This window comes from Takifugu flavidus, chromosome 15 (genome assembly GCF_003711565.1).
Source record: "Takifugu flavidus isolate HTHZ2018 chromosome 15, ASM371156v2, whole genome shotgun sequence".
NCBI classification, from domain to species: Eukaryota; Metazoa; Chordata; class Actinopteri; order Tetraodontiformes; family Tetraodontidae; genus Takifugu; species Takifugu flavidus.
Window position 1 is genome coordinate 8,493,075 of NC_079534.1, and position 10,951 is coordinate 8,504,025.

General features: G+C 41.3%; 1 protein-coding gene across 7 annotated transcripts in view; it reads left to right on the forward strand.

The window, feature by feature from the left end:
* LOC130539291 (E3 ubiquitin-protein ligase RNF31) overlaps positions 1–9,004 on the forward strand; it is a 51,541-nt gene extending 42,537 nt beyond the window's left edge. For 6 of the 7 annotated variants that reach the window (XM_057057532.1, XM_057057530.1, XM_057057528.1 and 3 more), the window contains 10 exons: positions 575–748; positions 2,103–2,201; positions 3,535–3,624; positions 4,195–4,309; positions 4,830–4,942; positions 5,259–5,369; positions 6,649–6,697; positions 7,168–7,264; positions 7,840–8,005; positions 8,521–9,004. In XM_057057532.1, coding sequence (XP_056913512.1) covers positions 575–748; positions 2,103–2,201; positions 3,535–3,624; positions 4,195–4,309; positions 4,830–4,942; positions 5,259–5,369; positions 6,649–6,697; positions 7,168–7,264; positions 7,840–8,005; positions 8,521–8,571 — 1,065 coding nt within the window. In that variant the 3' untranslated portion in view covers positions 8,572–9,004. The remainder of the gene's footprint in view (positions 1–574; positions 749–2,102; positions 2,202–3,534; positions 3,625–4,194; positions 4,310–4,829; positions 4,943–5,258; positions 5,370–6,648; positions 6,698–7,167; positions 7,265–7,839; positions 8,006–8,520) is intronic. The other variant, XM_057057529.1, reaches the window with a different exon arrangement.
* The last annotated feature ends 1,947 nt before the right edge of the window (positions 9,005–10,951 follow it).

Here is a 10,951-nt window from a genome sequence, read left to right on the forward strand (position 1 = left end):
AAGAGGAGAGGTTCACACTACTACTTGATAGATAAAACCCAAATCAAATGATTGATTGTAGAGGATTAATGGATGTACATTGTCCAGAAAGTTGTGTGCTATAATCGGTTCTCAGTAAAATGTTCAGACATTTGTCTTGTTAGCCTCTTCCATTTGTATTTATTCATCACTGTTTGAGAGATAAGTGTGTTCAGTATGAGTTATAATCACATGATAAAAATTAAGTGATGACAACAATTAATTTTCTGCGATTTTTGGGACACCTTGACTGAAATTAGTGATTGACTAAAGCAGTAATTATCGGATGTTCAGTGTTGCCAATAATGTTGCCATCTAGCAGTTCTGTGTGATCTAATGTGACTGCTCAGTTATTTCATGCGTTTCATCTTGCCTGATTTTACTCTATTTCTACGTCAACATTTTTGGTGTTGAAGATCTTGCCCTACATAATAATTCATGCAAGAAATCATGGAATGCTGTAAATCACAGAATTTACCTTTGTTTGTTACCAAGTGCCTAGAAACATAATTACACCACTAGTCTCATGTTATTGCCATTGTTGTTGTCCTTGCAGATGCAGTCTCTGACATCATGCCAGTGTTCCGTGTGCTGTGACTGTTTCCAGCAACACTTTACCATAGTAGTGAGGGACAAACACATAAGAGACATGGTGTGTCCTGTCTGCTGGGAGCCTGACATTAATGACCCTGAGCATCTCAACAGCTATTTTTCCACACTAGACATCCAGGTAAGAGAATCATATCAGTTAAGGTAGATGGTACAAACCCATGGAGAGCATAATTACCCACCAAAGCATCACAGTTCTCCTCTGTGAAGACTGTGGTTTTTAATCATCTGTACATATATACAGATAAAGTGTTAGGGTTTGGGTTGTTACAGGACCCGAAAGCAGGCAAAAATGAAGTGATAAAAAGTCCAAAAACTAGTTTTTAACCAAACAAATCAAACTGGCAGTCCTCCTGGACCGCAGGGGAGCACTCATCCGATCTTCCGGGGTGCACAGAGAGCTCCAGTGCAGAGCCAACACAGGAGTCAGGTTCTGCGTGTTCTCTAGTACAGCAGGATGGCATGGAGACCTCAAACAAGCAGGGAAGCCAGAAAAACTCTTCAACGCTGGCAGACAGGCACTCCCTCCTTAAATAGGTGGCCTGATGGAGATTGCCGACAGGTGCGCCTGCCTGCAGCGCCAGCTGTTGCAACTATTGGCCCCTCCATGCCCCCTGCAGGAAAAACCAGACACACAACACAGAACCCTGGACCCCAACATAAGGAATAACATTATGACCACCAGTTGAGTATTGTTTGGTTACCCCCCCTGAAAACACAACCATGAACCATTAAGTAGGACCTACTCTAAGCCCCTGAGGGTTAGCTGTGCTATCTGGCCCCAAGATGTGAGCAGCAGATCCTCTGAGTTGTAAGTCCTTTAAGTTGCATGGTGGGGTCTCCATGCATCACACATGTTTATCCTGCACATCCAACAGATGCTTAATTGGATTGTGATCTTGGGGATTTGGAGGCCAAGTCAATAACTTAAACTTATTCTGCACATATATCCAATTACCTTTGTGAGAGGCTGCCTGGTCACTTTTAAAGAGGCTACACGCCATCACGGCATACTCTATTAACAAATTGCAATGCACGGTGTATTCTAACATCTTTTTTATCAGACCCAGTGACTCAAACTCCCTCTAATCTGTTGCCTAAAATACCTCAATTGCCATGACAAAGGTATAATAAATATTCAATTCACCTGCCAGTGGTCATAATGTTATGCCTGATTCATGTACATGGATCTGTGTAGATTGAATGTGGCTCTAGTCATCTCTGCTACACAGAGTATCAACAAGTAAGCAATGGAGATTCTTCATCATCAGCACCCACCATTGTTGTTGAAGTCCCTTTGCAAAAGCTGTTAGCGATTCTTCTCAATAAGGGAAACCAATTCTTTCAAGATTGAAGCTAGTGTTAATGTTAATAGTTGATACAGTAACTACAATAGCAGAGCTTAATGCCTTTTTATACTCTGGGTTATGCATCTGGCTGCAGTTTTATGAATTTTTTTGTCTCTAATGCTTCAGCTCCGCGAGTGTCTTGACTCTGAAGTCTATGAGCTATTTCATAAGAAACTCACGGAGCAGGCTCTAATTAAGGACCCCAAGTTTCTCTGGTGCTGCCATGTGAGTTCAAAATGAGCTTTTGTGTCTGATTTTTTCCCCTATGTATGCAAATACACTATATTGCCAAAAGTATTTGACCACCCATCCAAATGATCAGAATCAGGCGTCCTAACCACTTGGCCCGGCCACAGGTGTATAAAATCAAGCACTTAGGCATGGAGACTGTTTCTACAAACATTTGTGAAAGAATGGGCTGCTCTCAGGAACTCAGTGATTACCAGAGTGGAACTGTCATAGGATGCCACCTGTGCAACAAATCCGTGAAATTTCCTTGCTCCTAAATATTCCAAAGTCAACTGTCAGCTTTATTATAAGAAAATGGAAGAGTTTGGGAACAACAGCACCTCAGCCACGAAGTGGTAGGCCACATAAACTGACAGAGAGGGGTCAGCGGATGCTGAAGCGCATAGTGCAAAGAGGTCGCCGACTTTCTGCACAGTCAGTTGCTACAGAGCTCCAAACTTCATGTGACCTTCAAATTAGCCCACGTACAGTACGCAGAGAGCTTCATGGAATGGGTTTCCATGGCCGAGCAGCTGCATCTAAGCCATACATCACCAATGCAAAGCGTCGGATGCAGTGGTGTAAAGCACATCGCCACTGGACTCTAGAGCAGTGGAGACGCGTTCTCTGGAGTAATGAATCACGCTTTTCCATCTGGCGATCTGATGGACAAGTCTGGGTTTGGAGGTTGCCAGGAGAACGGTACATTTCGGACTGCATTGTGCTGAGTGTGAAATTTGGTGGAGGAATTATGGTGTGGGGTTGTTTTTCAGGAGTTGGGCTTGGCCCCTTAGTTCCAGTGAAAGGAACTTTGAATGCTCCAGGATACCAACACATTTTGGACAATTCCATGCTCCCAACCTTGTGGGAACAGTTTGGAGTGGCCCCTTCCTCTTAACAAAATGAATGTGCACCAGTGCACAAAGCAAGGTCCATAAAGACATGGATGACAGAGTCTGATGTGGATGAACTTGACTGGCCTGCACAGAGTCCTGACCTGAACTCGATAGAACACCTTTGGGATGAATTAGAGCGGAGACTGAGAGCCAGGCCTTCTCGACCAACATCAGTGTGTGACCTCACCAATGCGCTTTTGGAAGAATGGTCGAAAATTCCTATAAACACAGTCCGCAACCTTGTGGACCGCCTTCCCAGAAGAGTTGAAGCTGTAATAGCTGCAAAAGGTGGGCCGACATCATATTGAACCCTATGGGTTAGGAATGGGATTGCACTTAAGTTCATATGTGAGTCAAGGCAGGTGGCCAAATACTTTTGGAAATATAGTGTATATTGTAGGTAAGAACTCTTTCTGCCTCTTTCTTCCACTCAGTGCTCATATGGTTTTATCTATGATGGAGACCAGCTCAAGGTCACCTGCTTTCAGTGCCACAACAGCTTCTGTGCTCAGTGTAAAAAGCCTGTGAGTATTAGGGGCCTTCTCTTCTCCCACTTTTCATCTCTTACTGTGTTAAGTTTTATACTTAAAAAACAAAGTGTTTTTGTCAGTGTTGTCTTCCTATCAGCTCCTCCTTAAAAGTAGTGGAGTAGAGTTGACTTCTAGTATGTAAGTAAACCTTTATTAACATTGATTCAGTATCGTATAAGTATTCAACAGGAAAAGGAGATCTTGTGGTTTGTTTCAAATGTCAGATGTCAAACCTTGTCGAAGCTCCACCTCTTGCAATGTCACCAGTATTTTCCTTATACAGTAAATAAAATGCCGAACATGCCAGAATTGTCTCTACTGAAGCCCACATTTTTATAAGCATTGATATGTCATGTTTTGAAGAGGCTTTAAAAGTTCTGGAATCGAACCATGTATGTAAAAATCGCATGATTTGCTGGGAAAATCATTGTAAATTGTTGGGAACATATTCCCTGTAAATTTGAATTGAATTTTATTTTTCATTAACATGTCATGAGACGTTTTGATTTTGATGGTGAGCGTTTTATTGATTTTGCTGCTCCGTGTGTTGATCTGTCACTGCAGTGGGAGTCTCAGCATGCTGGTCTGTCCTGTGAACAATATCAGTCATGGAAGAGAGAAAATGATCCAGAGTACCAGAGACAGGGCCTGGCTGGCTACCTCCGAGACAACGGCATCAGTAAACACCTGCGCACACACTGACTTACACACCCGAAAAAGCTGAGCTGCAATGGCAATCATTACAAAACTGTTATTTACAACTTATTACAATATTGATTTTCTAAATAGTTATATACACTAATATCTATTCATGTCACTTATCTGATTCCACTTCCATTTGATTGATAATTGCTTCCATCTGCCAGATTAATTTTGCTTTTAAATGCCACTTATACTTGACCAGGGCAGGAAGGTCATCAGTCCACTGGCATGCATAGACTAGTTTGATATGTTCACACTTGGTAACCTTGAGACAGTTTATAGTGTCCAATCTACCGAGCGTACCCAGACAAAAGCCACACAGGCACTGGGAGAACTATGTAAACTCAGAAAAGAATGGCAAACCCAGTCCACATTTTCATCATAGGCATATCATAGGCAGAATAATTGAACCTTATTGAGCATGTACTGATACCGCCCCGTTCTATGATTTTTCTCTTCATTCATCCCACTGTCTTACTTCTTTTCTCACCAATCAGCCTGTCCAAACTGTCGCTTCCAGTATGCATTGTCGAAAGGAGGCTGCATGCATTTCTGCTGCTCACAATGTCGCTACCAGTTCTGCAGTGGCTGCAACAACCCTTTCCACACAGTGAGTTTGAAATGCTGCATGCACTTCTTCAACCCTGTTTAAATATTTGGTTAAGCAAAGGTTGCTTTTATACACACAAGTGTATCTATATAAATATGTTAATTTATGTATGGATGTATGTATGCATTTCTCTCACACTCTCTCTCTATCTATCTATATATCTCTCTCTATATATATAAATATTGCAAGAGAAAGAGAGAGGTAAAAACTCAGTGATTAAGAAGACCTTGATATTGATATTTGTCAATACATGTCAATTGATCAGGCTAGATAGATGGATGGATGTTGCTACGACATATTGTTGTTTTCCCATCAGACTTGTGCAGTTGAGGAGTGCTCTGTGTCTGGACTACACGCCCATCATCCTAGAGACTGTCTTTTCTACCTGAGGGACTGGGAACCCTCCAGATTGCAAGCTTTACTGCAGGTGTGCATGGCAATCACAGGCAAACATATAAACAAAGGATGGAAGACCAATTATTAATTGGCCTTAGCTTGTGCAGAACAGGTACTATCCCTAAACTGAACAAATTTGGAATTATGCATTACCAAATATGGTAATTGACCTGTAGATCATCAACGTTGCTCGGGAAGCTACAACAATATGCACCTGTGAACCTCTTATTCTATTTCCCCCTCACTTATAGTAAGGTTTTTCAAGGGAGGCTAAGCTGTACCAGGGTGTCTGTGATACTCTGGTTCTTGAAAGGTGGAACCAGCATCTCAGTGTATGTCCAGAGATGCTGACAAGGAGAAATACCACCGCAGAGGCATTAGGCTTTGCCTTCTTATTAATCCTATGGATTAATGAGATCATCGTCAGTGTCAGCAACAACTCCCCACCCCCAAAATTAGCAACTGACAGTTCTAGTGCTCTCTTCACCCAGATGGCTGCAGAACATGAAAGAGTGGCTAGCAGTATCAGAAGTCCAATAACGGAACATCACATAAGTTTTGATTGAGTAAACTATTCCTTCTGCTCACACTTCTGCAAGTCACAAGCTGCCATGAGCATTGAATTGCATCTGGAGAACACTGGAGCCAGCTACAGAGGTGTTTTCCAACACCCTCCAAGGCTATCTAAAAAGGTTCAGTACACAGCCTTACCTCTCGTATCCCTGTTAACCTCAATGTACAGGCAGACTGTAGAGAGGCTAAAAAGAAGTCTACACATGTCCATATTGTGTGGACAGATGTCCTCAATGGATGGACATTTGAGACAGTGCCAGTGGAGTAACTCTCACCTGGATCAACTCTCATAGAGAAATTATTGTCTTCTAACTTCTCTTGAGAACATGAGATGAGCCCAACTATATCTCTATACTTGTATTTCTCAGACTCTCATACCATTTCTGAGTCCTTCCTCACGCACAGGAGGGATGACATTCCATGTACCAACAGCCAGTTTAGCAACTAGAAAATCGACTGTCAAGGCCCCACCCTTCTCCACTGCTGTCCTATATGACTTTTTGTTTCAGTAAGAACTCCACTGAACACAATTAACTGAAATGTATACTGTATATCACAAGGACAAAAATTTAGGAACCTGGACATGGTCAAAAGTGCGTGAAGGAAATAACTATCGACAAGAATCTTTTTGTATTGAGAAAAAAAATCTTTGGGTGTGTTTTATTCCATATAGAGATACATTTGCATATGAAAGAATACTGATTGTGAGTGTTCTATTTGTATCATTTGGCTCCCAGAACAGTGGAGTTTCCTTTAACACTGAGCTTCCTCCTGGAACACAGACAAGTAAGTCAATAAAATTTACCCAAAAGCAAAAATAGTGAGACATACTGATCAGTGGAAAAAAAATCACTTCCTGTATAATTAACACCCAGGATTAATACTACACATAAACGTTACATACTTAGTGTATTCTTTATTATAATACCATGCACAGGGTGAAGTAAGTATGAATTATGATAGAGAGATATTTCACAAGTTAATTGCAGCAGCACTGCCAGAAAATTAACATTGAAAATTAACACATTAACATACACAATATGAAATTCCTATTTAGCTTCATATTAAAGAGGATATGGTTTTTATGGTTTATTTATCATAGTAAAACCAAAACTTTTAAGTCATGTGGACATTAACTCATTTTCAGTTACTGTTCAGACCTGAAGTGTTTACTGGCATTGTTGTAATGTGTGCTTTTGAGAGTTTGTTTTTTTCTTATTAGAGACACTTCTGAAATAATCTTGTTTTCTTGTCAGGTCTTTGTGGAGTGATCGAACAGAAAGATGAAGGAGGGCAACAACCTGATACAGCCTGTGGCACTCAGACCCAGCATGGTCATGCTGGACTTTGCGAGTATGACGCTTAAAACCGATGATACGTTTACTTTTGAAACATGGTTTAGTTATGGTTTAGCTGTTTTAAATTGGGCAGTGATGTATAAATCCTTATAGATAAGTCTCCCAATAAGGTCCTAAAAGTTTTTTTTTTATACAAAGCACCAGTCTAAAACTCTCATCATCGGCCTTTCAGCCTCCAGACTCTGGATTGTACATGTTAAAGCATCTTTTAGTCACATACAGAAATCCAAAAAACTCCTGATACATAATCAGGTGGTAGCTGAGGACAAAGTGTAAAACATAACAACCCAATATTTACTTAATTTTCCTATATCTTATTATGACACTGTGACAATGATGGGCTGAACATCTATACTCAAATTGAATTTTTATTGATTCACATTAAGTCTGCAGTAGAACACACAAAAAAAACCCAGCAAATAATTTGGTAGTGCAATGCAAAAGAGATACTGACAAGGTAAAAGTAAAATATCTTAAAATTGTTTTTTTTCTTTCACAATCTATTATTTTTATCATCTGTCAATGCCAGTTCCTACATCCATTATGCATCCATGCTAACGTGTTTTCTAGGAAGCATTACCGGGAATACCTGGTCAGCCTGATCAACAGTCACTCTGTGGACCCTGCTCCCATCTACAGCTCAAGCGAACTATTGCTGGCATGCAAGAGGTACAAGGTGGAAGAGATGCGCCGTGATGGGGAGGACAGCTTCATCTACTACAGCAGACTGCTGGAAGTGAGTTTGCGGGGAAACGGTGGACTGTGGTGTTGCACCAAACTAGAGTTCATAAACTGCATGTTCAGAGGTTTATTTGAATGAGCACCTTTGTTGAAATGAATCATACTCATAAACAGATTTCCAAACTGTCAAAGTGTCAAAAGTTCAATGAAGATTTAGTACATATTTTTATTGGGTCATTTCTATGGAATTCTCTTGGGGTAACTTTACTTCCACAGATGTGAATGATGGCTCTGTTTCCTCATATTTCTGCTGCTGTTCACAACTCAATTTTTATATGTGGTACCAGTATTTTAGATTTTTACACTTAGATGCCACCAAATTGATGGAGACTATGAATGAAGTCACTATTGCAAGGTGGAGCACTCTTAAAATATGACTCACTTTATTTAATAAAGTTGGACAAAGTGACGATGCCTCATCCAGCTGTATCTGTTTTATGTGCAGCATCTGAGTATTTGCTGTATTTCCAGTTGTACTGTGGTACTCATAACTCTCTGTGGTCTCTGCAGAAGCTGATGGATGAAGTACCACTTGGTGACAAGGTGCCACGAAAGAAATGATTCACTTTGTTAAGTTTTCAAAACTAACCATCATGACGGAAAGAAAACATCTATTTTCTGGTTTTTGCTCTGTAACTGATAAAATCAAATGTGTTCACTCTAAAATATTATAAATGATGAAGAAGCTGTGAAAACTTTAAAACAAAACATATTGCACTTTTATGAGCAGTACTTACAGTAGTTTGACTGCATGCTGAATCATGAGATTATGCTGATTAACACTGTTATTTATTGATAAAGAATGATTATGAACTATTGTTTTATAATTATTGTTAATGGAACAGATAAACCACCTTACAAGCTTAAGTTGATGCGTTAAATGTATTGTAATATAATGAACCAATGTGGTGCAAACTTTGCAACTTTTATCACTTGAGCTTGTGTTGAATCTGTCTTTAACTTGTGGATGAAAAAAATAAATACTTGAATTTTATCATGGCATCTACATTTTATGTACTCTAATTTATTATAATTTAATAAGAGGAGGATCCATCATTGCTGGTTCTTGAAGCTAAACAGCCGTTAATCTCCGACATGTCTCCAAAGCACATGAAATATTGACAGATTGTCTCTTAAGTTTTAATTTCACGTTGTGCTGCATGGAGAGTTGGAGTGACAGGTAAGACTGGTTTATGAATAAATAAAACAGATTTTTCTCCTTCAACTATCTGCTTGCTAGGTCTCACGCAAAACACAATATATTTTGTTTTGTCAGGTGGAGCAGGGAGAACCTTCTGCAGCTCAACGTGACCAAGACGAAGGAGATGGTGGTGGATTTCAGAAAAAGCAAGTCCCCACCCTCCCCAGTCTGCATCAGTGGGAAAGAAGTGGAACTAGTCCCATCTTACAGGTTCCTGGGTGTCCAGCTGGACAATAAACTGGAGTGGTCCACAAACACCGATGCTGTTTACAAGAAGGCCATGAGCAGACTCTATTTCCTCAGGAGACTCAGGTCCTTCAGTGTTTGCAGCAGGATGCTCCACATGTTCTACCAGTCTGTCATGGCTAGCACCATCTTCTTTGCTGCGGTGTGCTGGGGAGCAGGCATTGAAGATAAGGATGCCAACAGACTCAACAAACTCATCAAAAAGGCAGGGTCTGTTGTTGGCTGTAGACTTGATAACTTGGACGAGGTAGTGAGGGACAGGATGGTGTTGAAACTGCGGACAATCATGGACAGTCCCTCCCACCCCCTCCACAGTGGACAAACTGAGGAGCAGCTTCAGCAACAGACTCCTGCAGCCTCGCTGCTCTAAGGAACGGTACAGGAAGTCATTCCTGCCGTCCGCCATTAAACTCTATAATTCACTCAAACCAACTCAACAATAATTGTGTAATGTTTATGCTGTAATTTTATTTCTAATTTATTCTATATTTATGAATATATGCTTATAATGCTTATAATATGTATATATTATATTATGTATATATTATATATATGCTTATAATATATGCTGTATGTATATATGCTTATAACACTCTAATCTTATCTGTATTTATTTTTTTTCTGTCTCTTTACTCTGCATACGCTGCTACTATAACTCAATTTCCCCACGGGGATGAATAAAGTCCATCTTAATCTTAATCTTAATCTTAATATATATATATATATATATATATATATATATATATATGTTTTTCACTGTGTCGTTCGTTCGTTCGTTCATTTTCTGTCACTTATACGGATCCGGGTCCCGGGGGCAGCAGCTTCAGGAGGGATGCCCTCTCCCCAGCCACTTTCATCAGTTCCTCAGTAGGGAACCCCAGCCACTCCCAAGCCAGGCGAGTGATGTAAATCCCTCCACCAAGTCCTGGGCCGGCCACGAGGCCTCCTCCCGGTGGGACATGTCCAGAACACCTAAAGGGAGGCATCTGGAAGTCATCCTGTCCAGATGCCCGAGCCACCCCAGCTGACTCCTTTCGATGTGAAGAAGCAGCGGTTCTGCTCCAAGCTCCTCCCGGATCCATCCATCCATCCATCCATCCATCCATCCATCCATCCATCCTCTACCGCTTATCTGGGGTCGGGTCGCAGGGGCAGCAGCCTAAGAAGAGAAGCCCAGACTTCCCTCTCCCCAGCTACTTCTTCCAGCTCATCCAGGGGGGGTCCCCAGGCGTTCCCAGACCAGTCGAGAGACATAGTCTCTCCAACGTGTCCTGGGTCTTCCCGGGGGTCTTCTACCAGAGGGACATGCCCTGAACACCTCACCAGGGAGGCGTCCAGGAGGCATCCTAACTAGATGCCCAAGCCACCTCATCTGGATACTCTCAACACGGAGGAGCAGCGGCTCTACTCTGAGCTCCTAACGGAGAGCCCAGCCACCCTACGGAGGAAGCTCATTTCGGCCGCTTGTACCTGTGATCTTGTTCTTTCGGTCAT